Consider the following 26,058-nt stretch of genomic DNA (forward strand, 5'->3'; position numbering starts at 1 on the left):
TGAGTGGGTGAGTGAGTGAATGAGTGAGTGAATGAGTGGGTGAGTGAGTGGGTGAGTGAGTGAATGAGTGAGTGGGTGAGTGAGTGGGTGAGTGAATGAGTGAGTGAGTGAGTGAATCAGTGAGTGAATGAGTGGGTGAGTGAGTGAGTGAGTGAGTGAATCAGTGAGTGAGTGAGTGAGTGGGTCAGTGAGTGAGTGAGTGAGTGAGTGAATCAGTGAGTGAGTGAGTGAGTGGGTGAGTGAGTGAATGAGTGAGTGAGTGAGTGAATCAGTGAGTGAGTGAGTGAGTGAGTGGGTGAGTGAGTGAGTGAGTGAGTGAGTGAGTGAATCAGTGAGTGAGTGAGTGAGTGGGTGAGTGAGTGAATGAGTGAGTGGGTGAGTGAGTGGGTGAGTGAATGAGTGAGTGAGTGAATCAGTGAGTGAGTGAATGAGTGGGTGAGTGAGTGAATGACTGAATGAGTGAGTGAATGAGTGAGTGAGTGAGTGGGTGAGGGAGCAGGTGAGCGGGCGGGTGAGCGGGCGGGTGGGGTGAGTGGGCGGGTGGGTGGGTGACTGAGTGAGTGGGTGAGTGGCTGAGTGGGTGACGGAGGTAGTGGGTGAGTGAACGTAGGAGGGAACGAGTAAGTGGACACAGGTCCCCTCTTCCAGACCGGGATCCCGCCCACTACAGGACAGAGGGTGAGCAGGCTGAGGACCCGCGGGTGGCCAACAGGAGGCTGTCTGCCCACATCAGGTGAGGGGCTGGGGCCGTGGGGGGCTCCTTAGACCAGCTTCCTACAGACCTGCCAGGACAGGGTGAGGACCCCCCCCATCTCAGGCTGTGCCCGGCAGCCAGCGCCCTGGCTGAGCTGAGCCCCGAGTGTCTGAGAGAAGGGGTGAAGCGTTGACAGGTGGTACCAGGGGACCATGATGCCCTCAGCCCAGGCTTACTCTGGTGCCCTGTGGTTCTACTCATGGTTTTGGAGGTGGCAGATGTGGGGGTGACTGGGCAGTGGTCACAGAGTGGTGACCAGAGGACACCACAGTGTGTGCTGCTCAGCCAAGCACCTCCAGCTCTTGGAGGCAGGGCCCTGGGATGCCGGTTGCAGAGCTCATTTCTCTAGATGACACTCGGCCGTGTCAGGATCCCATCGTCTGTACTTTCTTCTGCTCTGCCCCAGCAGTTGGTGCTGGCCAGAGCACCCCCACCCCGAGACCCCCGTACCCCCTGCAGCAAGCACCCCCTCATCTGAGGAGAGTCTGCTCTGGCACGGTGGGTGGTCAGGCCCCTGCTCCTCTGTGCTCCCCGCAGGAGGCCCAATGGCGACCCCCCGCCCTGCTCGGTGCAGGGGCCCTACTGTGTGGACGAGAACACGGAGCGAAGAAACCACTACCTGGACCTCGCCGGGATCGAGAACTACACGTCCAAATTCGGCCCCGGTAGGTACTGGATGCCACCGCAGGCACAAGGCCCGGGGCAGCTCTGGAGCTCCTGCAGCGTTGAGCCCCGGAGGGCACCCCGGCACCCTCGTCCTTCACATGCCCAGAGGTGGACCCAGGTCTCGCCCCCGCTGCCGGTGCCTCCCGAAAGCAAGGCGGCCCCGTCCAGGCGTGTGTGCGTGGTGTGTGCCTGCCCCGGGTGAGAAATGGCATTTTTGGAGGGACTCGCCGGCCCGCTTGTTCAGATGAGGCTCTGTCCTGTAGTGTGTCGGGCATGGCCAGCCCAGCGCCTGCAGCCCAACCCCACCCCCAAAGCCCGGCCCATGCCCCAAGGGCTGGGCCAAGGCCCCCTCTTCACCCTCCTTTAGCAGTCCCTGAGGGGCAGGAGAGGTCAGCCTGAGCAATTCAAACGTTTAAAACATATCTGAGAGAAGCTCTTTTCAGTCTGGACCAAAGGCCTGGGGCAAAGGGCACAGGTGGCTAAACTGTCCCTTCAGCTGGACGCAGCTGATTGCCATCACCAGTGAGCAGGGTGGGCTGCCTGGAGACCTGCCTCCTCAGTCTCGCTCTGCACCGGGTGGCTCCGGAGGGCTTCACTGCATTTGGTGGAGATGGCAGCCGGGTCCTCCTGGAAGACTGTCATACAGGAGGGATTCGGGGAAGCGGGTTCGGGCCGCCTTCCTGGGGCGTTTCCTGATGTAAGGCAGCTCTCCGCCCCAGGTCCGGGCAGGGTTTGGGCTGTGCCAGGAGAGAAGCTCCATTCACAGCACCCCCAGTGGGGACCTGGGGGGTCTGCCTTCGAGGGGAGCCAGGCAGGGCCGGGCTGCAGGTTCGGCAAGGTAGCCAGGCCCCTTTCCTGAGGCCCGGATGTCGGGCTCCCTACCCTGCTGTTGCTTTGGGGCATGTGGCCCTCTGACTGCAGACCCAGCTGAGTCCAGCCTCAGGTGGGGTTGCTGTGGTGCAGTCCTTCCCCCAGTAGCCCTGGGTCACACGCCATGTTTGAGAAGAGGAGACAGACAGAAACCTAGCTCCCGGGTCCCGGGCCCTGCACCCCAGGGCCTCACACTCCGTGTCCTGTCTCTGTAGGGTCCCCGCCAGCGCAGGCCAAGCAGGAGCACCACGGCAGGGCCTCGCATCTCCAGGCCAGGTCGCGCTCCCAGGAGTCGGACGCCCACGCCGTGCATCAGCGCAGATCCCAGGTGCTGGCCGAGCACACCGTGCTGGCTGCGGAGCCTGCTGCCCGGGCCCTGGACATGCAGCCCCGGCTGAAGGGGCAGGAGAAGCAGTCCCTCAAGTCCCCCAAGGGCTCAGGGAAGCCGCCGGGGGTGCCGGGCAGCAGCAAGCCGGGGAAAGCCTTCAGCTACCACCTGCCGACTGGTCCACTGCCCCCTGCCCCTCAGGATGGCCACCATCTCCCACAGTCCCCACCACAGCCCCCGCTGCAGCCCTACGGACACAAGCGGTACCGGCAGAAGGGGAGGGACGGCCACTCGCCACTCAAGGCCATGCACGGCCAGCCTGCCGTCGTGGAGCACGAGCTGGTGCGGGACCTGCCGCCCATGCTGGCAGGCGAGGGCTGCGTGGTGCCCGTGCTGCAGCGGCACGAACACCACCACCACCACGAACACCACCACCACCACCACCACCACCACTTCCACCCGGCCTAGTGCCACTGCCCGCATGCCTGGTGACAGGACACCACGGCCCCAGCACACCGTGGCCCGCGCGCTCCGGGGCAGGTGCAGTGTGCTCGGTGTTGGCCGTGAGCTGCTGTCCCCAGCCCGGCATCTGGCTCCAGGTTCCAAGTGTAGGTGCGGCGGAGGTGAACCGGCCCCGTCCCTCCTGCTTTCCTCTCCTCGATGCCACGTGCAGACGAGACACTTGATGCCACCGACATTTCTAGATATAAAGCTCTTCTCTGTAACCCATAAAAACCATACATAGGTATAGAAAAATACACTCGCATCTGCTTTCGTTTATGATCCCAAAATGAGGCCCCGAGCGCTACAGGGAATCTCTGCTCAGGCGCTCTTGGTGTCCCTTACGGTGCTTCCAACCCGGGCTGCTGGGGACTGTTCCTGGTGAAGGGGGTGGCGAGGCCGGGAGAGGGCGGGGAAGCCGCAGCCTTTTGTGTCACCTACTCGCAATGGGGTCAAGGTGGGTCTGGGGAGCAGCTGTTCCTTGGTGTGCCGTCTTCAGTCCCCTGCACGACGCCGGGCACAGATCAGAGCGGACAGAGGGTGGCTTCGATCACTGTCGAGAAACGCGAAGGTTAGGCCGCTGAGCGCAGAAAAGCGGGTGGGGAGGCGGGCAGGCTGGCGCACGTGGGCACCTGAGGCTGCTCCAGTCTCTGGCGCCACCAGCATCCCGGCTGGACACAGGCAGGAGCTGGTGGGGCTGAGGGGACGCACGGACCCTGGACAGGAGGCAGGAGTCTCATCCTCAGCTACGGAGGCAGAACACGGTGGCCTCACGTCTGAACAGTCCTGTTCCTCGTGGTGCAGCTGCCATGTCTCACCTCCGGGAAGGTTAGAAAAGGGTGCAGACCAACGGGCTTGCGCTGGGTTCATGTGGTTCCACCGAGGCAGGGAACTGCCCAGGCTCTGTCTTCCAAGCCAAGCAAGCACAGCTTTCTGGCAACGTGTGTTTGTGCAGGTGATTTTCCGTTTTCCCTCTTGGCACTGTTTCTAAGGATACAGCAAAATAATGTCAACTGGTAATTGAGGTTTTTTCCAGGCATAATAAAAAATCTATTCATTTTGCAATATGTCATAGCTATATTAAAACACTTCAAAGAGTTATGGTCAGTCCACCCCGCCAGCGTGCGGCCCAGGTGCAGAGCAGGCAGCACCTGCTCTCTGGTCCTGGTGGGCACGTGAGCGTGGAGGGAGTCGTCTGTGTCCGTTTGCACACGTACAGGAGGAAGGTTAACACACGTGCAGGCTCCTTACTTACGGTATGTTTCTCTTCCACTTTACTGCTCTGAGAAAATTCAAAAACAAAACACTAAACCCAAAATTCAGTTCATAACAGGAACACCAGGCAGCACTGTCCTGGGCATGTGGATGGAGTTTTATGTAGAGAAGTTGGGCTCTTTGTGAATAAGACTGTCTGGACAGGCCATTGCCACATGTGACACTTTACCGTCCTCCTCAGACATCACACCCCTGCTCATGACTCTTAAAGACCCCTTGAGATGTCTGAGTGACTGTGCCTCCCCTGTGAGCTGAGGCCAATGTGTATGGGGAGAACTGAGGGCTTTGGGGTGCCTGAGGCTGGAGCTCGCACATTTCCCAGCATCTCAGACCTGCAGACATGGAGCCTGTCCATGCCACTGTGCCTGGCTGGCCCAGTGGCCGTAACCGTGTTCCCTTTGTGTGGCACACTCTGGGCACCACACACTAGGAAGGACTCAGAGTCCTAGCACAGCACCCCCACACCCCTGCATCAGGATTTCTGCAGAAAAGCTTGCTGCTATGAGTCAAATGTGTCCCCATAAAGTTCATGTGTTGGCAATTTAACCCCCACTTGTGACAGGGTTAAGAGGGTGGGAAATTCAAGTTTTGCAATTCAAAGGCAGGGCCTTTGATTATGAGGACTGTGCCCTCACAAATGGATTGATGCGTTCACAGAGTAATGGACTTGGTTCTGGTGGCTTTAGGGGAGCGCGTAAGCAGGTGAGCTGTCGCTCAACCCAGTCTTGCCATGTGACATGCCACGTCGCTGTAAAGCCACCGCCAAGAAGGAGGCCCTGACCGGATGTGTCTCCTGGACCTTGGACTTACCAACCTCCAAACTGTAAGAAGTAAACTTCATTTCTTTACAAATACCCAGTTTCAGGTATTTTGTTATAAGCAACAGGAATGGACCCGTGCCCCTGCACTGGGATTTCTGCAGAAGAGCTGGGCATCGCTGCTCTCTGCACCTGTTCCTCGGTGTGTGTGTCCTTGTGCCTGCACTGTTGTGGAGGGGACCTTATTTATTTAGTCCCAGTGGACCTGTCAGACCGAGTGACGTCACAGATGGGATGTAGCTGTATGCTCCTCAGGTCAGGGCTCAGCTGACCAGCTGGGAAGGGAGAAGCCGAGGAGGCCGAACTTCAGCCTTGTTTGACTCTAGGCCCTGGGTCTTAAAAACAAAAACTAAGTGCAGGTGAAACACCAGCGGACACCAAGCAGAAGCTGAGCATGCCTGCGGCTGCGTGATCCCTGTAAGCAGACACAAGCCCAGCCTCATTCCCCAATGCTAGCTGCAGGGCGCTGCCTCAGACGCAGGGCCCTTGGTCCAGAGAGGGACAGAGAAATGTTTGAAAAAACAGGTCACTTATATGCACAAAAAGTGAGCCAATATTGACACGGACACACGCAACGTGCCTGTCGCCAGTTGCGATGCAGTAGCCTTGACAGGGGCTGGGGGGCCCAGGGTCGCACAAGTCAGGGGAGGTTGGCACCAACCTGGGAGAAGGGCCATGCAGCACCGCAGATGGAGGCAGAGGCAGGAGACTTGGCTCCTTGGGACACTTAGGGAGTGTGTCCAGCCTGCTACTCAGGCAGCTTCTGCCCGCTGGCTCCAGCGGAAAATCAGAGGCTCTGACACCCAGTCTCCCACCGTGCCAGGTGCCAGGAAGGCCTCACAGCAGAAGACCTGGTGGTGATGGGGCATGACAGGAGAGATGCCCTTTGTGACAGAGAGAGATCCTGTTATTTGTTTGTTGTGCGAGTGTAGATTCCGGCTGTTGGATGATCTCACACCTGCACCTATCTGTATCTCACGTTCTTAGTACTTTCCAGAAAGTACGTTACCAAACACTACCACTAGTGAGTGACTGAAGGCAATCCCCAGTGACACCTGTTGTCAATGGGCAAGGTTGGGTCAAAGCAGGGGGATGCAGCCCCCTAGGGCAGAAAGGGGACCCCCGGAAGGTGCCAGACATACAGCAACAGCGCTCAGTTGGCCAGACACTCTGCAGCCCACCCACCAGGAGGGAGGCACCTGCCCTGCCCACGGCGGGGCTGAGTACCCACCCGTGGGGTGTGAGTCCTGAGTGGAAGCTGGGAGGCAGCAGCATCGCGTCTCGACAGAGGTGAGTTCCAGTGACTCTGGACTTCTGTGGAGACGGTGTGCATCCCCTGTGCTGTCTCCCAGCAGAAGCCACTGCTCTGACCACGGCCAACCACGACGTGACTTGCTTTAGTGGCCATGTTCCCAACCCTGCTGACGCTCACTTCCAGGCACTGCTGTACGATGAGATGTTTTTAATAAGTCTCCGTTGACATGAGACAAAAACCTCGCTGCGCCTTGACTTAGCTACTCCGTTTCTTCCAGGGGCGAGGGTGGCACCCCAGGCCTCTTCCTAGAGGCTAAGCGCATCTCCGTCACTTCGTCCCGCCTTTGTGTGCTGCCCCTCTCTGCTGATTCCACACTGTACGGAGGCTCTGCTGGCGCTCCCCGTGGTGGCGGGTCGTCTCCACACCCGTTGGGGTCCGATTGGCCGTGAAGCGCCGAGGTGGCTGGTGCAGGAGGGGCCGCGGCGAGCTTCTTCTGCCAGGCCGGCTGTGCCATGCCAGCTTCGGCATTTCCTCCAAGCCTGAGCCTTCCACTGATATGGGCCACTGCGGAGCCTCGTCCCAGGCCACTGACCCAAGTTGCCTCCAGCCTGCAGACCAGGTGGGGGGCAGAGCTCAGAGGGACAGTGCTAAGCACTTGGTCCCACACCCTGGAGCCTGACCCAGGCCTTGCACCTGATGCCCGAGTCCAGCTGGCCGCCTCCCAGGAGCCTGTCCTCCCTGACCGTCACAGGCAGTCCTCGAGCCCCCACCCCGCACCCCCCATGCCCTGCTGGCCTCTCCTCCAAATGCCCAGAGTCCCCAGCCCTCTCTTCTCACCTCCCAGCTGGCTCCCGCCACTCACACCAGAGGCAGAACTTCCTGCTGCTCCAAGAATAAGCGGCATGTCCCAACCGGGTGCTGCCCCCGCCCTCAGCAAGTGCCCCTCACAGGTGCCACCTCCACGCTCAGGGCCCATCTGCGGGCCCTCCACGCACGGTCCTCAGTGCCTGGAAGTGCCACTCTGCTCCAACGCTCTCCTCTCAGGCAGCACAGCCTTGGTCACCTGATCACGGCTCCCTCCACACTCACAGGGGCCGTGGTTGACACTGTCACACCCCACCAGCTGGCCTATCTGTGCTGCCAGGTGGACGGGGTCACAGCTCACGGCTGCCATGAAAGACCTTCAGTCCAGGGACAGTGTCAGGGGCACAATCACCCCAGGGGCCAGGATCCCTCCAAGCTGGGGGCTTCTGGCGGGACCGACTGCCCCTTCCTCCTGAGTTTTTCTCGTTTGTTCCCTGGAGCACACGCACGTGTGTGTGGTAGGGATGGGAGGGTGGAGAGACGCCTGTGGTTTTATGAGTCTGGGAAACAGCACCTTGAGGCTCTTCCTCTCAGCAGTGAGTGGCGCTCACTGAACCGCGTCTAACAGGCAGGACACAGTGTGAAGGCGCAGAGGCCTCTGTGCTGGGCCTGACCACAACGCCTGCACTTGCTCGGCCACAGAACACCATGGTGGGTGCCCTCGGGTGTGTGGCCAAGCCCTTCCCTCAAGTCTCTGCCTGCTTTTCTCACGGGGCCGACAAGCTCTGTCCACCTGGGTCCACCTGGGTCCACCTGGGTCCCCCTGTGTGAAGGAGTGGACACCCAGGCACAGCCGGCACTGACCCACCAGGGGCCCAAGGACAGGTCTGCTCTCATGGTCACTCTCCAACAGCCCAAGAGCCACAGCCTGTCCCATGTCCACCGCATGCAAGGCACCACCCAGTGATCGGCTGCAGTGCACAGCTGTGTCCCAGCGTGCTCAGAGACTTGTGCGGGCTTCCCCACGACCAACTTCAGGGCACCCTCTCACCCACTAAGCAGTCTCTCCCCTCCACCCTGTCCCACCTGCTAACCACCAGTCCGCCTCTACCGACTTGCCTGTTCTGGACATTTCACATAAATGGAATCCTGCGGTAAGAGACTGCAAGAAGGCTGATTTCACAGAGCGCTGTTTCAAGTCTGTCCCTGCTGCGGCACATGTCAGAACCTCCTTACGACTGAAGAGCCGTCCACTGCACGGCTGTGCACATCCACTCTGCACTCACTAGCGGACGGACACTTGGGGGTTCCCACATTGTGGCCACTGTAAGTGGCGCTATGGACACGTGTGTACACGTCTCTGTGGCCAGGTCTCTCCTGGCTGCACGCCTGGGCATGGGATTGCCGGGCCGCTGTCCCCAGCATGGCTGCACCAGGCTGTGTCCCCTGCCACCACTCTGGCTCTGGCTCTCTGAGCCCTCATGCCTGGTGTTCCCCATGCTTCTGGCTGCGGCCATGCAGCAGGGTGAAGGAGCATCGCACGGTGGATCTGCACCTTAGAATACGCTGTCCTCTCTCCTGAATTTCTGGTGCTTCCAACCTTGCACAAATCACGGACTGTGTCGCCTCAAACAGCAGCGTCAAGTGTGCAGCTATCGTGCTGCAAAGATGAACAGAGGCACAGGACAGTTCCCCTTCAATCGTGCGAGTGACTTTTTTTTAACTTCTCTTGGCCAATTCTTGTGATCATTCTTTAGCCATCTATTTGGTTTGGCTGATCAGACCCGAAATAAACACCACCAAGAGAGGAGGGACAGGTGCATTTTCCCCAACTGTTTAATTTTAATGTTGAATGAGACATACAAGATTCTTCAAAATACTCAGATTTCATGGGATTTCATTCTTCTACTAACAAAATCACACCAACACAGGAATCTACAAAAGTGAAATCAGTGTCAAATGGCTACAGCTACAGCGACGCAGGGAGGCTGGTGCTCACACGGGGGGCAGGCCTGGGCGGGGCCCGCACATAGCAGACCCGCAGCATCCTGCACGACCTGGGAGAAGTGTCCCGTTACACGCGGTATCTTCCAGCTGCTGACCGACATACCACTTATGCCTCTAGGCTGCTCTGCTCCAGATGCAAGGCCTTGGGGGTCTCCTGGCCCTGCCCAGACATAGGAGTGACTTTTGCTGCTGAACTCAGCACCTACCAAGATGGGCAGAAAATACAAAAACCTCTGAGCCCCGCTGTGCTTCTGGGACACGCTCTGGCCAGTGGTGACCACAGCAAGCTGGCCCTCTGTGCTGCCTGACAGCTCCTCAGAAATGCCTAGAAGCACAAGCTTAGCGTCTGTCCTCAGCTGAACTGAGCGGACGCGGGAGATTCCCTTGCAAATCCGTGGAGACCAGAGCCGGCCATGGGCCTGACGTGTGCGGCCTCTTGCATAGAGCAATCTCTCTATGGGCAACTTAACTACCATGCAAACTCCCCCAGGGTGTTTAAATAAATAAATAAGCCATACAGAAGGTGAGGCACAAGTCACAGCCATAACCTGTGAACATGGTCACAGCCTATAAAACAGAAGGACTGATGGTAAAGTGCCAATGTGACCTCAGTGCAAGGTACATGCCCATGGCAGGGGACACACGGGACCCGGACAGACACACTCGGTGCCCGCGGCTGAGGCTACGTTTCCCTCCCTGGAGTGTGAGGGGTAGGCACGGCACTCTGCACGTGGCACCCCGGGCTCCGGCACATTCAGCAATCCGGGGTACCCTGTCAGTGCTTATGAAAAGTGACTGGTTTTCAGTGGCAAAAGGAGTCTCCAAGAGCTGCAGACACAGCCTGGGCCTGGCAGAGCCCCTCTGGGCAGCTTCCCAGAGTGTAAACCTAGACTAGCACACAACCGCCATTTATCCACACAGCCACCCGACATGACCCGCCTGTATTCCCCAGGTCCTGGGCTTCCTTTCCAGAAGGCCGCAGCCCCGTGCCTCTGCTTATGAAGCGTGGGTCAATCGACGGGCCAGATGGCCCCACACAGGCAGGCGCGCCGACCTCGGGCGTGCACAGAGTCCTTCCCCTCACGGCGTCAATTTACAGAAACAAAGATACTCAAAGGAACAAAGACAGACTGGGAGGCTGTCCGAGGAACCCGCAGGGAACCTGGAGCCACAGGCTGACGTTTCCGCCATGCAGCTTCAGTGCCCACGTGCTCCCGTGAACGTTCTGGAAGGGTAGAAATGAACGTGACTGCCGCAGACGAGGCAGGTCCAGCCGAGGAGAAGCAATTCTAGAATCTGAAGGCTGAAGGTTTGGCCACTGCTCCTGGTCACCGGGGGCAGCAGCCTCTCCCCCGGCCACAAGGAAACCGTTCCAGCCCCACGCGGGCTCTCTGCTGTGGTGTGAGGCCATCTGGATGCCTTCAGTCGGGAGAGGACAGCAGGTGACAGGCCGGGAACCGCTGAGCGGCAGGCGTTGTCTGTGTCCGTCTCCTCCAGTCCGAGCCTGGCCCCAGGCTGCCAGCAGCGTCCGCGCCCATCCCAGTGCTGCCGACGTTGTGAGCTTTAGGAGTAGATGGTGATCACCTCCCGGCCGCTGCCCCTGACCAGGAGGACTCTGTTCAGCCCTTCGGTCAAGACCTCGAGAAACTCCATGTCTGGGGTTGACAGAGTTAAGGCCACAGCTGACCTCACCTGGGCACGTGCAGCCGAAATCGGGAGGGGAGTGAGGTTTTCCTTACAACATGGGCCTCTCAGCTAAGACTCAGTCTGAGGAAAAGAAAGCCAGACCCGGGGTTGAGGGGCTGTGCCCGGGAAAGAGGCGCAGGCACCTCGTGGGGCCCAGGGAGGATGGGCAGAGACCACGACAGCCTCCAGCCACCTACCAGGAAGCCCCGAGAGCCCTCCGTCACCTACCAGCTCCAGCAGAGGCCAACAAGAGGGTGTCCACACATCAGCCTGGCTCTGCATCCTGAGCAAACATTGGGCAAGACACCCAAAAGAGCCAGAGTCCTTGTCACCAACGAAACGCAAACTCCTAAAGCCTGTGGCCAATCTGAACCTTATGACCCCAGAGCCTGGCTTCTCACTCCTCATGGAGACCTGACCTCCCACTACCAGGACGGCAGGTGGGGCTGAACCTCAGAGCCCCAGGACGCACAGCCATCGCTAGGGGTGCAGGATGGGGAGGACCCCCACAACAGGGCGTGGGCACACATTTGGAGGCTGAGAGCCCTGCCCAGCAGAGGAGGTCCCATGTGGGGACAGGGTCTCTGTGAGCAGAATGTGCTACAGGAGGGCCTGGGGCAGCGAAGGGCTCAGGGCACAACCTGTCAGCAGCGCCCAGGACACAGGAGTGCGCCAGGCCATGGCCCACCCACCTGCCCCATCCTCGAGGTCAAATACACGCAGGTTCCCCCACGGGCCACAGGAGAGCACCCAGGACCACAGCCAGCGAGACGCGAGCTCTGGCTTCATGCTGGGCACAGGCACGTTGTCCTGCAGCTGCAGCTGGTGTCCGGGAGGCCTCGCCTCTGCGGCTGGCAGGCTCCAGGGTCACACTTTCCCCACTGGGTATTTGGGCTCCTTTACCTCACTCATCCTCTCACTTCCTGGGGTACCCTGTGTTTTTCTTAAGGGCCATCAGCACACAGAACGCCACACAGTCTCCTCACATCCACGTGTCTGCCTACGCCACCCCCTGCAGTTTTCCCAGCACTGACACCTCAAAAGTAATCAAGGGTGGTTCACCTGCAACAGGTGAACGGGCAGGGCTTTCCTGGCAGCCCAGTGGCTCACATCCAGTGTCGTTTCTCTAAAAGCACTGAGAAGGGACCCTACTCCAGCCCCCTCCACAGTCGGCTCCAGGATTCATCCCAACCATCTGCTGACTTGGGGACCCGGTGGACAGTAGGAGCCGGGGTCCACTCCTGCAACTCTGAGCCCCATTTTCTCATGGCCCTTGTGTGCGGCGCAGGGACAGTGGGATTGGGCCACGGAGGTCTGGTGTGGGGCCCCACCGCACTGTTCTAGCTCCCAGCCTCCCTCTGAGCAAGAGGAGGAAAGCACCCACCACCCTAATTCACAGAGGAACCGAGAAACAGCGCACACGGCCCCCGCAGGCAGCGACCCGGGAAAGGATACAGTTCTCATCTCCTTGGCGGTTCCTGGGGGGCCCTGGCATGTTCAGCAGGACCAGCTGGGCATCCTGGGACTTGCTGAGGACAACACCATTGAGCTTCACAGCCGTGTGCATCCTCCTGACGTTGGACTGGTCCCTGTGGGAGGCGGCGGGCGGCAGTCAGAGGGCATGTCCGGCAACCCACGGCACGCGCCCGCTGCGCTCAGCCTTGCTATTGCTAGGAAGGGCTGCGTGAGAACAGTCAGGAGTCAGGTGACCAGGACCCCTGAAGACCTCAGGCTGCGATTCCAGGCCAGAACTACTGGACGACAGGCCAGGGGCCATTTATTTAGCACATGTTTTAGAACACAGCACGACTGAAACTGCCAAGCTTCTACCAGCTACAAAGTGACAGTAAATAGGAAAACACTCGCAAACTGCGGCTACATCTGCACCGAGCAGCCGTTCGTGCAAGCACAAGCGCAGGCGGAGACAGAGAAGCCCCTGGGCCCTGGCCTTCGAAGCTCAGAAGCGTGTCCACTGAAATTCCTGGGACTGCTCCTGAACCCTGAGTAGCAAACCTGCCAGCTCAAGCGCCCACAGCACCGTCTTGGAGGATCCCGAAACAGGCTTCGGTCTGAGGAAGAGATGGATGCACGGGAGGGAAAAGCCAGACCCCTCCGGCTGGCGCGTGTGGCCACCACAGGCCTAACACTCTCAGGTCCTATAACAGGCTGGGGACTCTACCCAGAACTTGGCTTGAGGTGCAAGTGTGCTCACAGCAGCCTGTCAGGGTCCCTACCACCCTTGCCAAAGGCTGAAGGACAGGGGCTTCCAGCCCTTGACGACCTAGACCCTGAGTCTCTGTCCTCGCTGACCCCATGGTTCTCTGCGTCCCATGAGGCAGGCAGAGTGTGCTCTCTGACCGTGGCCAGGCTGCTTCTCAGGGTGCACCTGCCAGCCCCCAAGGGAGGGTCCCACACAAGTACGTTTGGGGATGCTTCAGACTCGTGCCCACTGGCACACAGAGGCGCTCCGGCACCCGTGGGCTGGAGGCCTGCCCTCCTGGCCTGCCCCACAGTCCCCTCTCCAGGGAGACTTGAAACCATGAGCAGAACTAGTCCAGAGGCCAGGTGGTGCTGCCTGTGCTGAAGCACGTCACCTCTGCCCGCGCTGGCAAATCCAGCACATTTGCTAACTCTCAGGGCCCGTGAAGGAAACCACGGCAGCCGCAGCAAATGCAGTCCCAGGAGGGTCTGACGGCAGCTCTTCTGAGGGGATGGGCAGAGAAACGAGCCACCACACTCGAGGTCAGGACGTCCCAGGCTAAAACCCTTTGATCAACTCGACTCTTCAGCCAAATAAATCTGATCATAACCACCAATTACCAGGAGAAAACAGGGACACAGACCTTTTATCTTTTCTCTCCAACCCAGCCTGATAATTACAGATGAGGTCTCTCTCCATAGCACAACTGAGGATCACGAATCACAAATTATTATCACGAACCATCAATTCATTGCTTGGACAGACCACAATTACTGGTGTGCTTGGGGACAAAGAGCGATTCCAGAAATGTGTGTGTGTGACATTAAAGGATCTGTTGGGGTTAAGAGATAGCTTAGAAGTCACATACAATTTTTAAAATCAGAGGTTTGGGTCTAGAAAGGTTTGGGTTCTAGGATGACACATCCCCATGGAGGCCAGAGAGGCATGGGCCGGGTCAGGAGTGTGCCCGCGTTTCTAGAAAGCTAAGGGAACCCTGCGTCTCCACCCAGCACCTGGCCAGCAATGGACAAAGCAAGGAAAGTGCACCGTAACTACGGCTCTATCTGGAGGAGAAGAGCTTTCAGTGTAGGGTTTTCTGAGGCCAGGAATTAGAGTCCGGGATGCAGCGTGACAGCCCCAGGAGAAGCGGGCTGCAGTGAACAATGTGTCCACAGCCAGCGTGGGTTGGGCAAAGCGGAAATCCCACCCTCGGCACCTGGTGGAGTAGGCACCGTTTCAGGCAAGGAGGACCGAAGGGAGCACACAAAGATGTTAAGACAGACACATACACGAACACGCAGAGACAGACGTGCGCTAACATGTACACTAACACCTTCACTTACACGCACAGACTCTAAATGTACACAAGCATACACACTAACACATACACAAGCATCACTGTCACTAACATGCACGTGTACACAGACACGCTAACAGGTACATACAAACATGCACACTAACACACCCATGTATAAAAATGTGCACACAGGCATGCACACAAACACCCTAAGTGTGCTCCTGGGGACGCCACAGTGACTCATGTATACCTCACGTCTGGGCTAACCACAAGAGGGTGGGGCCCGACCTTCAGACCTTCCGGAGGCTTCTCCCAGCCTCACTCTTGAGAAAATGCCAGACCAGGAAGGCACAGCCATGTTCCAAGCACACGCCCAAGTCTAATGTCAAGTCCATAAATGTCCATCCTGGTTCACTTTTTTCTGGCTCCACAGGCCTGCTGGGACCCACTCTGACCCCCAAGGAAGGCAAGTCCATGTACTGGGAAGACACACAGGGGCCGACCACGAGCGTCCGTGTGCATGTGTGTGCGCGTGTGCGTGCATGTGGGCGGCGGGGTCAAACCTCTTTCTCTGTCTACATGTTTTTCTGGGGTTTTTTGTTTGTATTTTGGCGGTACTGTTAGACTTACAGAATAATAGAGCAAAAACTGTGGAGAGCCCCCCCACCCCACAGTTCTCCTACACATCTGTACGGCTCAGCTCCCGAGATGGATCAAACACTGCGGTTTCCTCATCTGATAATTCGGGTTTGGGGTTAAAAAAACAGAAGTGCAGCCATTTAGACAAGGCGCTCCTCTCTGGTGTCCGGCTCTAACACTGCCCTGGACGCCACCTGCCCATGAGGGAACGCCCAGCCCAGGGGACACGGAACAAGACAAAGATGGCACTGCCCGCGAGCCTCCTCAGGGAGGATGCTCGGGACGCCCTGGCCTGCACCCGGGCCCAGGACCCCTGCCCTGGACCTCAGAGCTCAGACGCAGGCAGCTTCTGCTCAAGGGCCCGGACACGCAGAGAACTGATCCACGTCCCTTTCAAGTGGAGATGAGAGAGCAGATGGCTTCTTCCCAAGGGGAGCAGGAGAAAACCACAAAGGCACCAAGTGTTGGGGAAAGGGACTAAACGCCATCCCCACAGAACCGTGACTCTGCGCCTCCCGCCCGACCCGCAGGGACATGGATGAGCTCACCCCACACCGCCGGGAAGCACACGGTCCCCTCCGCTCAGGAGCGGCTCAGGCCAACTCCCCAGTCTCAGTGCCTGAGCGCTACTTAGAGAAGGAATTTCGGGCATGTGCCCTGAGCTGCAGTGCACAGAGGGGAGCAAATGATACAGGGGACTGATGGTGAAGCCACAGCGGTGCCGGGCACGCTCTGCCGGCACACGGACACAGACACGCAGGCATGCAGGGCAGCCAGGTGCAAGAAGCAGCCGAAACAAACAAGTGCACTTACAGGTTTCCCCACTCTCTACATGGAAGAGAAAAACACAGAGAACACGTTACTGCAGGAGCAAGCACGATGCACACCTTAAAGAAGTCACTGGGCACACCCAGGTGCCCTTGGGCCAGGACAATGGCCGGCCTCACCTCTCTCCCTGACCTCTCATCCCCTGCCTGGGGATGTGGAGCTTTTGGGTTTGGCGCCACCATTAAAGACCCCAGTGGAGATTAATCTGCTGAGACGGAGGTGGGGGTGGGAGACTGCCTCAGTAGGACTGGACCCTGGAACAGCCACACCCGCACCCCATGGCCAGCCCTGGGGGTTCTCAGCATAAGGCCCCAGGTGGAGGCCAAAGTGTCGGGGGAGGCCCTGCGGGCCAGACGGGCAGCCTCAGCTATCACAGGGGTAACAGCCAGAGGTGTGAGTCCACCCAGAGCCTCTCCTGCTCCGAGACGGGGCAAACTCCACAGCGAGGCGGTGGGACCTGCTAACCAAGCAGAACAGCGCGAGCCCCAGCTTCACGCTGACCCTGGCGCCCGGCCTGCTGGCACCAAAGGAGGGTGCGGGCCTTGTCCGGGTTCCCTGCTCTCTAATGGGCCTCTTGTCTGAGGTTTCCCTGAAGCTCATCAGTGGGCACTGTCGGGACAGTACGACCAGGCCCTGCCCCCGAGGCTATGCCCACGGACACTCACGGCTTCAGGCTGAAGAGGTCTCTGAGCCCAGTCACGCCAGCGTCTTTATTCTTGTGCTTCTCGGTGACCAGCTTCTCCTTCGTCCAGGTCATCTGCACCTTGTCCGGCGTGGGCGGGGCTTGGGTCTTGCTGGCCACTGCAGTGTGGGACGCAGTGTTCCTGTCGTGGATTAGCTGGGCCTGGCAGGGAGAAGGTAGGGGGTGGGCAGCAGGACTTAACGTGGCCAGTAGGTCTCCAGATGTCCCCAATGAAGAGAAGGACCAATAAGCACAGAGCTGAAAAGGGAGCACTGGCAACCGACCCCAGACCCTGGACCGGCTGTCCCCACCCCTGTGGCTGGCCATCCCTCCTCCTGGGCTCCAGACCAGGCCTATGGCTTCCCCATCCCTCCCCAGCACCTTCTTGCCCTTCAAAGCCACAGGAAAACGGTCCCACAACTCCGTGTGGACACGAGGGGAGGGTCTCAGCACAGAACGCCCCAGCCCCAGGCCACTCCCTGTCGACCCGGCCAGCAGGAACACGGCCGAGGGCGTCCCTGCCTCAGGAAGGGCCCTTGTGGAGCCTGGGGCAGGTCGGGATGGTGTCGTCCAGTCCCCGTCCCCCAGGCAAGTAGAATGGGTCTGACCAGCGAGAGTGGGGGCACTCAGGGGCTGGCCAGGCCGGCCCGTGACGGGTCCCCTATCAGGAAGATGAAAAGAGCCACAGGCGCCCGAAGGACGTGAGACTGATGCTGCATGGTGGCTCATACGTGCCGTCCAGATGTGTAAAGATCCTCAACGAGAACCTCTTCCTCCAGAGACCGCCTCGCCCGTGCCCGCTCCAGTGCAGTCAGTGGAGCAGAGCCGGTCGGGAGCCCCCGGCGCAGGCACTGACGCAGAGGGGGTCACACACACACATGGGCTCCACGGCCACACCGCGGGAACCGGCCCATGGGACCCATGGGGCCAGGACCTCTCCTGCCCACGGCGGGGTCTCAGCCTTAGTCGTTACCTCACAACAGGCCCAGTGGGACACCATCGTCCAGGTGGCACCAGGAGCTAAAAAGCCCAGTGATTTCACTAAGCAAATTCTTTCTCCCCCAAATTTCAAAATTCTTAATCTGGATAGTGGCCCATCTCGAAAGGCCCTGAGATTAGAACAGAGGGGGGAGGGGGCCTGATGCTGCCCCCCCTCGGGGTCCTGGCGCCCTAGGCCGTGAGCAAATTGTTCAACCATGGCCACTGGTCACATACAAACAGTTCCCCATGCAGCGTCCCACTTGCTCCTCCGCTCAGCTCTCGCTGTGTTTTTCTCAGGCTCCTTCAGTGACTTTGGAGATCACTCCACTCACCATGGGGGGAATTCGCCCCCGAGTTGAAGCTAACGCAGAACAGACTACGCCCAGAACTAACGAGCGAGCATGCGCCCAGCAGTGGGCGTCCACAAGCCAAAAGCAACCAAGCCAGGGGGCCAAGACGCCCCTGATCCTTGTCAGTTTGCAAACATGCAATCGCGTAAGACACGGTAGCTGAGAATGCACTTCAGCAGGTGTAAAGAGCGGTCTTGATTCGTCCTACTGCTTAGAAAGACGTCGAAGCACTCCTTCCTCCTGGCTCTAGGCAGGTCTGCAGACGCACACTGGGCCTCACGCACACACTTGCAGTGCCAACACGGGGGGGCTTCGGGGTCCTGTAGATCAGCCTCGGACCCTTCCACTGTGCCCTGGGGCGGACAGTGGAGCTCTGCCACCAGTCATGCTTCCTTAATTCCTAATTTCTGGCTTTCTGAGTTTTCTGTATAAATGGCTTATCCAGATTTTTAGGTAAAACTCAGAGGAGGCGGGAGAATCTCCTCTACCAACAGGAGGCAGCAGGACATGATCGCCAGGCTGCCACCTAGAAGCACGCGGTCCTCCCGTGCAGGACGAGACTCCCTGGGAATCTGGGAGGCAAACGCCCAGAACTGTCCTTCCATGCCGATCTCCTGAGAAGCGCCTGCAGCGGAAGGGAACTGCAGGCTGGACCCGGCTGCCCTCCCCGCCAGCGGCAGCTCCAGGGCCGGCGGCCCAAGGACAGGAGGGCACCTCATCTGATGGAGAGTCTACGGTCACACATGCTTATGCACAGAAGCGCCAGATTAAAATGGAAACCAAACCCAAGCCACTCAATTCAATACCTGCACAGGTAAGAGGAAGGAGCTCCCCGCCCTGGGTAACTTTGCTCCACCGGGACCACTTCTTCAGTCCCCTGAGGGCAGGACCCCTCACACCTGTGGTGGTCCTGGGGCCGGGGTTTACCTGGCTTGGCACAGCTAATTCTAGGGCCTGGCTGTCCACAGATAATGGAGGGGCCTGATTGACATAAGAACAGTGGGGACAGTTGCACAGGCAGGAAGCAAGCTGCACAGGAGCGCCCCACACTGACCCACCTCCCGGGCTCTGGATAGCATGTGCGACAGGTGTGAGCTGTGCACACATCCCGCGAGCAACGTGCCCCATGAGGAACATTTGGCACAGCGTGGCGACCCAGGCCGTGAAAGGAAGGGGCGACTCAGACCCATTCCTGGCGGTGGCACCTTATGTGTTGAAGTGGAAAAGAACCAGTCCCGCTAGCTTGTCCTCGGGGCTCTCGCTGGGCAAGCAGGGTCTGGGTGTCCTGGCCAAGGGGCTGGGAGCCTGAGTGGCTCCTGCCTGAGCCACAAAACTCATCCCAGATGATCTGAATCTGGGCCACCAGAGCCAGGGGACAAAACAGAACAAGGCATGTGTTACCACCACAGCGGCACCCTCAGACCTGCCGGTGACAGGGTCAAGACTCTGGTGGGGACTGGGAGACTCCAGGAAGCCCGGCTTCCAGGCTGAACACTGTGGTCAGCACCAGAGCCAATGGAACAGACAGCCTAGGACACGCAGGTGTCCCTGCAGGACGCCCCTCACAGCTGGTGCCACACAGGTGTCGTGCACAGAGAACCAACATCCGCACCTGGAGTCTCAGTGCTCCTCTTCAATGTGTCTTGGAGCAGCAGCTAGTAACGCTGTTGACAGGTGTGTTGTGACCATGTCAGGCCCCATCCGCAGAGACTCTGGATGCCTTAACAACACCTTTGTCCTCCAAATGCAGGCACCACGTGTGAACCAGAGGCAGATGAGGGGCCCTGGGCCACACTGTGCACACGCTCTCACAGGACCAGACCAGGCAGGGGCCAGCAGGAGGCAGGTGCCGCTGAGCTCCAGACGCTCACTCCTGCACTGTCAGCAGAGGTGACGGCAAGTGCCAGTGCAGGCTTCCTCCATCTCAGGCACAGGAGGGACGGGGGAGGGCCTCAACCTCAGCTTCCTCAGGCGGCGGCAAAGGGTCCACTCGGCTGAGCACCAAAACCCTCCAGCCCCAGCCAGGTGTAACCTCCCTGTGGTTTGGGCGTGGAAACCACTGCCTGGAGGCTGAAAATCTCACCTGTGGCCTGAGGGCTCCCACCCCTCCAGGACCCCCATGCCAGTTACTAGTAGATGCCCACCCCTCCTGCCTGAGCGGACCTGCAGACCAGCTCCGGCCACACCAGTAACTTCTCTGCTGCCTGGTGGCAACTCCTCCCCGAGGCCTTGTGGGCCCTGGGAGTTCCTTCTTCCTGGTTCCTTCTCACAGTCCCTCCTTCATCAGAGGCCACTGACTCCGCACATTAAACTTCTACGATGTGGAATCTTTCTCCTGGTTGGACCCAAACCCAAACCTTGGCCTTGGTAGAAATGGGCACTGGGTCCTCCTGGACATTCCAGGGGCCCAGCTGTCCCCATGACCAAAGAAAATCACCACCTCCACCCGATCTGCCTACACAGACCAGCGTGTGGAGACCCCAGCCTGAGCGTGACCCATGAAGACTAACAAGGGTGGGAGTTCTGTGTCCGGCCGCTTACGCCCTCCCCAGGTATGATGTGACCACAGAGACGCCAGCCCCTATGGAGCACAGGCCAGCACCACCGATGGATAGACCTGTGCTGCCTGAACAGCTACCCAGAGCCCTGTGTCCACCACCTGAGCCAGCACAGACCGCCTCCCTCCCGCTGCTCCTCAGACTGGACAGAATCTGCGTGCTGTGGGCAGGGATTTCCGGGTGTCCCTCCCTGCTCCCACCTCTCTCTCCCGCTCGGTCTTGGACAGCTGCATCTGCTTCAGCATCTGGGACCTCTGCTCCATCATCAGCGTCTTTTCGTAGGTGAACGCGGAAATGTCATTTTCAACCTGGAAAGTTTCAAAGCACAGAAGTAAACAGAGGGCACCGAAACGACCTGTCACCTCCAAACACCTCCCGTTCCAGGCGGCATCTGAGCAGGGTCCTGAACGGTGGACAGCCTGTCATTCTGGGCCCTCTGGTCCCCCCTCTGCTGGGTCTAAGTCCCCAGCCCAGGGCAACATTGGGGCAGCGTGCATGTGCGCGTGAGCACGTGAGTGTGTGATGTGTGACTGGCAGTCAAGTGGGGCCCCAAGATCTCGTTCCTGCCCTGCTCTGACTTCATCCCAACATATGGCATGGGAATTTGGAGCAGATTTGTATGTCACACACAAATGTCTAAAACAGTGCATGAGACTGAACCGCAGTGGACCCGCTCCAGGAGGTGGCACACATCCCTGGGGGTGGGAGTGGGGCAGGCAGGCTGGTGGGAGGGGCAGCCCCAGAGGCCGACCCCGGAGCAGACCGGGAGCATAAGGACCAGGGGCCGGAGGCCGTGCCAATCCAACTGCAGGTTCACCCGCTCAGGAGCCCATGCGCTGCAGCAGCTCAGGTGGCTGCAGCCGCTGGCACAGGACCCACCTAGCTTGGCCTGTTCCCTGCCTGCGGCCCTAGTGACCACCCTAGCGAGGCCTCCTCCTCTCCTTGCAGGGCTTGTTCTGGGAGGCGTTTGGGTACTTTGTTACAAGGAGGCTGTTTTATGACTAGGAAATGTTATTTATACAATGATTAAAGCCAGTTTAGCAAAGGGCGAGTCCACGGTGAGGATTCCAGGAGCCCCAAATGGCAAAGGCACAGAAGAGGCCGGCTGTGTGGAAACTCAGTGCCTGGAACAAAGAGCCAGCCTCCAGGCCCAGAGGACAGAACGGGGCAGAAAAGGAGCCAGCATATGGCAGGCGGCTGTGCTCCTCAGCCTGGAGAAAGCTCTTGCAGAGCAAGAAACATAACCCCACAACACAACGAAGTTCCACAGGAACTGACAGAGAAACACAAAGGCCATCAGCAAAGCACGGAGAGAAGCCTCACCTCGTCCGTGATTAAAGAAAGGAGGACAAGGCCGGCCCGTGGCTCACTCGGTAGAGTGCAGTGCTGATAACACCAAGGCCACGGGTTCGGATCCTATATAGGGATGGCCGGTTTGCTCACTGGCTGAGCGTGGTGCTGACAACACCAAGCCAAGGGTTGAGATCCCCTTACCGGTCATCTTTTAAAAAAAAAAATAAAAAGAAAGGAGGACCGAGTCGAGGTATCCCTATGCTGCTGGCTGGGCTCATCCCCACCCCAGGGCCAAGCGGGGAAGGGGGCAGCGCCTCCCACGTCACTGCTGGGAGGGACAGGCCCCCTTCTGGGGACCTCTGGACGGCTTCCACCTGCTGTGTGTCTTCCCAGCAAGTCCACCTGCAGGATTCTATGCCACAGGTGCACTCGTACCACCGCGCAAAGCTAGTGTGGGATTTTTCAACAGGCATCACCAATCATCCCAGGAACCAGAAACGCCCTAAACATCCACACCTAGGACAGAACCCAAGACACAGCAGAGGGACGAGATCAGAAGACAACTGGGACCTGTGCCACTGATCCGTGTGGGCCTGCTCACGCCCGGGAACCCCCATGAGCTGCAGGTGCCTGCGTGCATCATGTGCTCTGTGCGTGTACTGCATTCACGCCAGCTGTGTCCAGGCCCATGGGCTGCAGGTGGGGGCACAGGCTGGAGGGGAACAGGGGGGTCTCCATGCACTGTGAGGGGGCCAAGGGCCAACCAGACCTGCAGGGTCCAGAGGCCGTGGCCGAAGCACGTGTGCTGCTGTCCAGGCCTGTGCCGCGTCAGCCCCTCCTGTCAAGGCCTGTGGGGCTTGGTGGATCCCGTCCACACGCTCCCTGGGCCGTGTCCTACAGTCTGCCTTATTCTACTCAACGGCCCCACGGCCCAACCTCAGGCTCGTCATGGACATGTCACTTGTTTCCATGTCACTTTTCCCCACTTGAGACCACCTGGGGAAAAGCACCCGAAACCAGAGGTGCCCAGACTTGCCCCACCAGCCCCAGTCCCGCTGAGACGTGAGGCCAAGGCACAATCCAGGGCGTGGGGCAGAGCCTGGAGCCCCTCGGAGGTGAGGAGGGCACCGAGGTCACAGGAGATGTGATCGAGAGGGGTGTGGGGGTGAGGCGCTGACTCTCCAGCTGTGCCCACACAGGCCCCTACAGCACCCCGGCGGCCCGCCCGTGCCACGCACGCACCATCTCCACCACCTCCACCTCGGCACTGATGCGCAGGTGGTACAGGAAGGTCTGCAAGTCCTTCTTCATCTGGATGCTGTTGTCATCCACCTGCGCCACTGTGAAGATGCGCATCCGGCACTTCCTCCACACCTGCAGGGGCAGCAGGAGGGGGCATCCCTGCTTAGCCTCGGCAGGACCACCCCCGGCCCGCGAGTGGCAGCCGTCCCAGCGCCGCGCCGCACGCCCACCTTGTGCTGGCGCAGCAGGAAGGGCAGCAGCATGAGCATGCCGCCGTCGTGCACGACCCACCACACGTCGATGTGCCCCTCGCTGAAGCGCTCCTGGTTCTGCGGGAAGGCGTCGATGTTTTTGGCCACCAGCAGGGCCTGCTGTGCCGCGGTGGTGTCACGGACGGTGTCTGTGGGGAGAGGCCACCACAGGCAGTCACTGGCCAGCACGGGAGGCAGCAAAAGGAAAGGGGGTCCCCACAAAGCCCCCACCCAAGCAAGTGCTGAAGCGCTCTCCGGCTGCTCGTCACACTCCCGGGGTCCCCAGACCTGGGGCAGGGCTCAGGGATAAGGGAGGGAGCGTCAAGAGCCAGGGCCACACCAGCCCCACCCACCTACGAAGTTCTTCCAGGAGAAGGGGCCGGCAGCCTGCTTCCAGGATGCGGGCCAGGCCATGAGCACCGTGTTGTGCTTCATGCCCCCCAGGCCGGCAGACTGGATCAGGTGGGACATGCCGTCCCGCAGGCTGGAGGAGACCACCAGCTGGCAGAAGCCTTTGGTCCTTTCCACGCCCATCAGCGTGCGGATATTCTGCAGGAGACAGGACGGTGTCAGGGCCACAGCTCCCACGCAGCAGGCGTGAGGGGCTCCCATGGTGCGTAAGGCACCGCTGTTTCATTCAGACATTTTAGGCCAAATCTAACCGCTCCAGTAAGAAGGACTGTGGAGCTTCACGGGGCCCAGGAATGAAATACTAGGCAAGCGGGAGATACATCGGACGCCCCTGCCATGTGCTGTCTCTGTCCTTCCCCACCAGCATCCGATGGGGACACCCCATGAGCAGTGCGATTCCCATGACAGGCTGGACACACGTGACCAGTGACATGCCCTGCACTAAACCAACAGCGCTTGGCACACTGGGTTTCTGCTGCCCTCGCTGAGCAGCTCTCCGTGCCCAGGCTCGCAGGTCCCTTCGGGCACAGCCTCGGCAGGGAGCCTTGGCTACAGGAGTCTTCTCGGGCCTCGGCACCTCATGGAACTGCCCTGCTGGTTCTCAAACTTGCTCAGGACTGTGACCCCTTTACACCTCCCGATTTCTCCCTTTTGGAATGGTGACACCTCTCCCGAGCCCATCCCACCCTGTATTCTGGAATACAGATAAACCTGCCCTGAGTTTCACAGGTCTGAGGACAGAGGAACTTCATCCTAGATGACTGTGCCCAGGGTGTCACCAACCCCTGACTTAGGATGAGATTTGGGACCTTTGAGCTGATGAGATTTTAGACTTAGAATTGATGCTGGGATGGGTTGAGGCTTTGGGGGATGTTGGGACGGGATGACTATATTGTGTACACGGGCAGGTGTGAGTTTTGGGGGGCCTGAGGGTGAACTGCAGTGGGTCGAATGGAAGCCCCCCAAAGGCACGTCTGTGTCCTAATCCCAGGAACCTGAGAACATGACCTTATTGGGAAAAGAGCCTCCACAGACGTAACTAAGAATCCTGCGGAAGAGGCCATCCTGGATTATCCATGTGAGGCCTAAATCCAATGACAAGTGTCTTCATAAGAGAAAGGCAGAGAGACGTGAGACAGAAAAGAGGAGAAGCGCGTGAAGACGGAGACTGAGGCTGGAGCAATGCAGCCACAGGCCCGGGAACGTCTGGAGCCTCCAAAAGCTGGAAGAGGCACGAAGCATTCTCCTCTGCAGCCTCTGGAGGGGGCGCAGCCCTGCCGCACCCAGAACGACCGAGACAGCAAACGTCTGCTGTCACAGCCCCAGCCTGTGCTTTGGTACAGCAGCCACAGGACACCAACAGGAGGACAGCACAGCCAGTGATGCCGCCCCATGTCCCAGCACACCCGAGGCCCACCAGCCCCTCACACGCACCACTTCCAGAACAAAATCCAACATCCCCCCCAGCACCCTCTTCTCCGCTGAGTGGCCACACGTAAGTAAAGTAACACTTCTCTTACATCAACCTTTGTGTCTTCAAAAGACTTCCCAAATGCTCTCGCTTTTATACTCGTAACTTACAGTCATGATCGGAGGGAACACAGCTCCTCGCAGCCCCAAATGGCTGCCCGACGGACAGCGGGGCCCCTGGAGGCTGCCTCCTGCCTCTGCTGATCCATTAATGCGACTAATTTAAAGGCGACCAAAGCTTCCTGAATAATCGACAACCAGAGCAGCAGACACTTAGCTTCCCATTTTAACAGAGCATGTTCTTAACTTAAACGTCTTCAGATACTACTCGGCTAAAAATCATTTGAGATTAAAACCATCTGACTGTTAGTTTAAGCGTAAATGTGAAAAAGCTAAGGGCTCCTCTTCCTGTGGCAGCAACAGGACAGAGATGGGGGGGTTGGCACTGTCCCCAGCAGTCACTCAATCCCTCCCCGCCCACGATCTGCAGCAGGACACACGTGCTCTTGCATGTACCACTAGAGCTCAGTCCAGACCCTCAGACTCTACGCTGCCTGCCTGGGGGTTCTTAACTCCAGGAATTTGTCCCCACAATTATCCCACATAGGATGAGACACATCAGAAGGACTGGGTGCCACGACGCCGTTCATCAGATGAGAACAGGAAGCCCCTCACTGTCTGAGAACAGAAAAAGTGATGGAAGAAAGCGAGTGTGTCCATGAAACGGAATGAGACAGGCGCTCTGCTGGAAAGCCGGCACTCCAAAGTAAAACAGGCCTGTGAGATGGCACGTCACCATGGCTGTTTCAAAAGACAACGGCAACAGCAGAAAGTCCAAAAGGGGACTTTGGACGACCTTGACAGTCTGGGAGCGGCTCGACCCACCGCGTCA

The 26,058-nt window shown here is 59.0% G+C and overlaps 2 protein-coding genes across 2 annotated transcripts in view; one reads left to right on the top strand and one right to left on the bottom strand.

The window, feature by feature from the left end:
* NKD2 (NKD inhibitor of WNT signaling pathway 2) overlaps nucleotides 1-4,147 on the top strand; it is a 36,204-nt gene extending 32,057 nt beyond the window's left edge. The window contains exons 13-15 of the mRNA XM_063086025.1: nucleotides 649-733; nucleotides 1,292-1,419; nucleotides 2,506-4,147. Coding sequence (XP_062942095.1) covers nucleotides 649-733; nucleotides 1,292-1,419; nucleotides 2,506-3,086 — 794 coding nt within the window. The 3' untranslated portion in view covers nucleotides 3,087-4,147. The remainder of the gene's footprint in view (nucleotides 1-648; nucleotides 734-1,291; nucleotides 1,420-2,505) is intronic.
* A 6,422-nt stretch (nucleotides 4,148-10,569) lies between these two features.
* Nucleotides 10,570-26,058, bottom strand: part of SLC12A7 (solute carrier family 12 member 7) — a 58,910-nt gene continuing 43,421 nt past the window's right edge. The window contains exons 18-24 of the mRNA XM_063085456.1: nucleotides 23,639-23,834; nucleotides 23,265-23,434; nucleotides 23,035-23,166; nucleotides 20,700-20,807; nucleotides 16,594-16,772; nucleotides 12,420-12,553; nucleotides 10,570-10,933 (exon numbers count right to left, since the gene is read on the bottom strand). Coding sequence (XP_062941526.1) covers nucleotides 10,842-10,933; nucleotides 12,420-12,553; nucleotides 16,594-16,772; nucleotides 20,700-20,807; nucleotides 23,035-23,166; nucleotides 23,265-23,434; nucleotides 23,639-23,834 — 1,011 coding nt within the window. The 3' untranslated portion in view covers nucleotides 10,570-10,841. The remainder of the gene's footprint in view (nucleotides 10,934-12,419; nucleotides 12,554-16,593; nucleotides 16,773-20,699; nucleotides 20,808-23,034; nucleotides 23,167-23,264; nucleotides 23,435-23,638; nucleotides 23,835-26,058) is intronic.

The sequence above is a fragment of the Cynocephalus volans genome, chromosome 2, assembly GCF_027409185.1.
Source record: "Cynocephalus volans isolate mCynVol1 chromosome 2, mCynVol1.pri, whole genome shotgun sequence".
Classification (NCBI taxonomy): domain Eukaryota; kingdom Metazoa; phylum Chordata; class Mammalia; order Dermoptera; family Cynocephalidae; genus Cynocephalus; species Cynocephalus volans.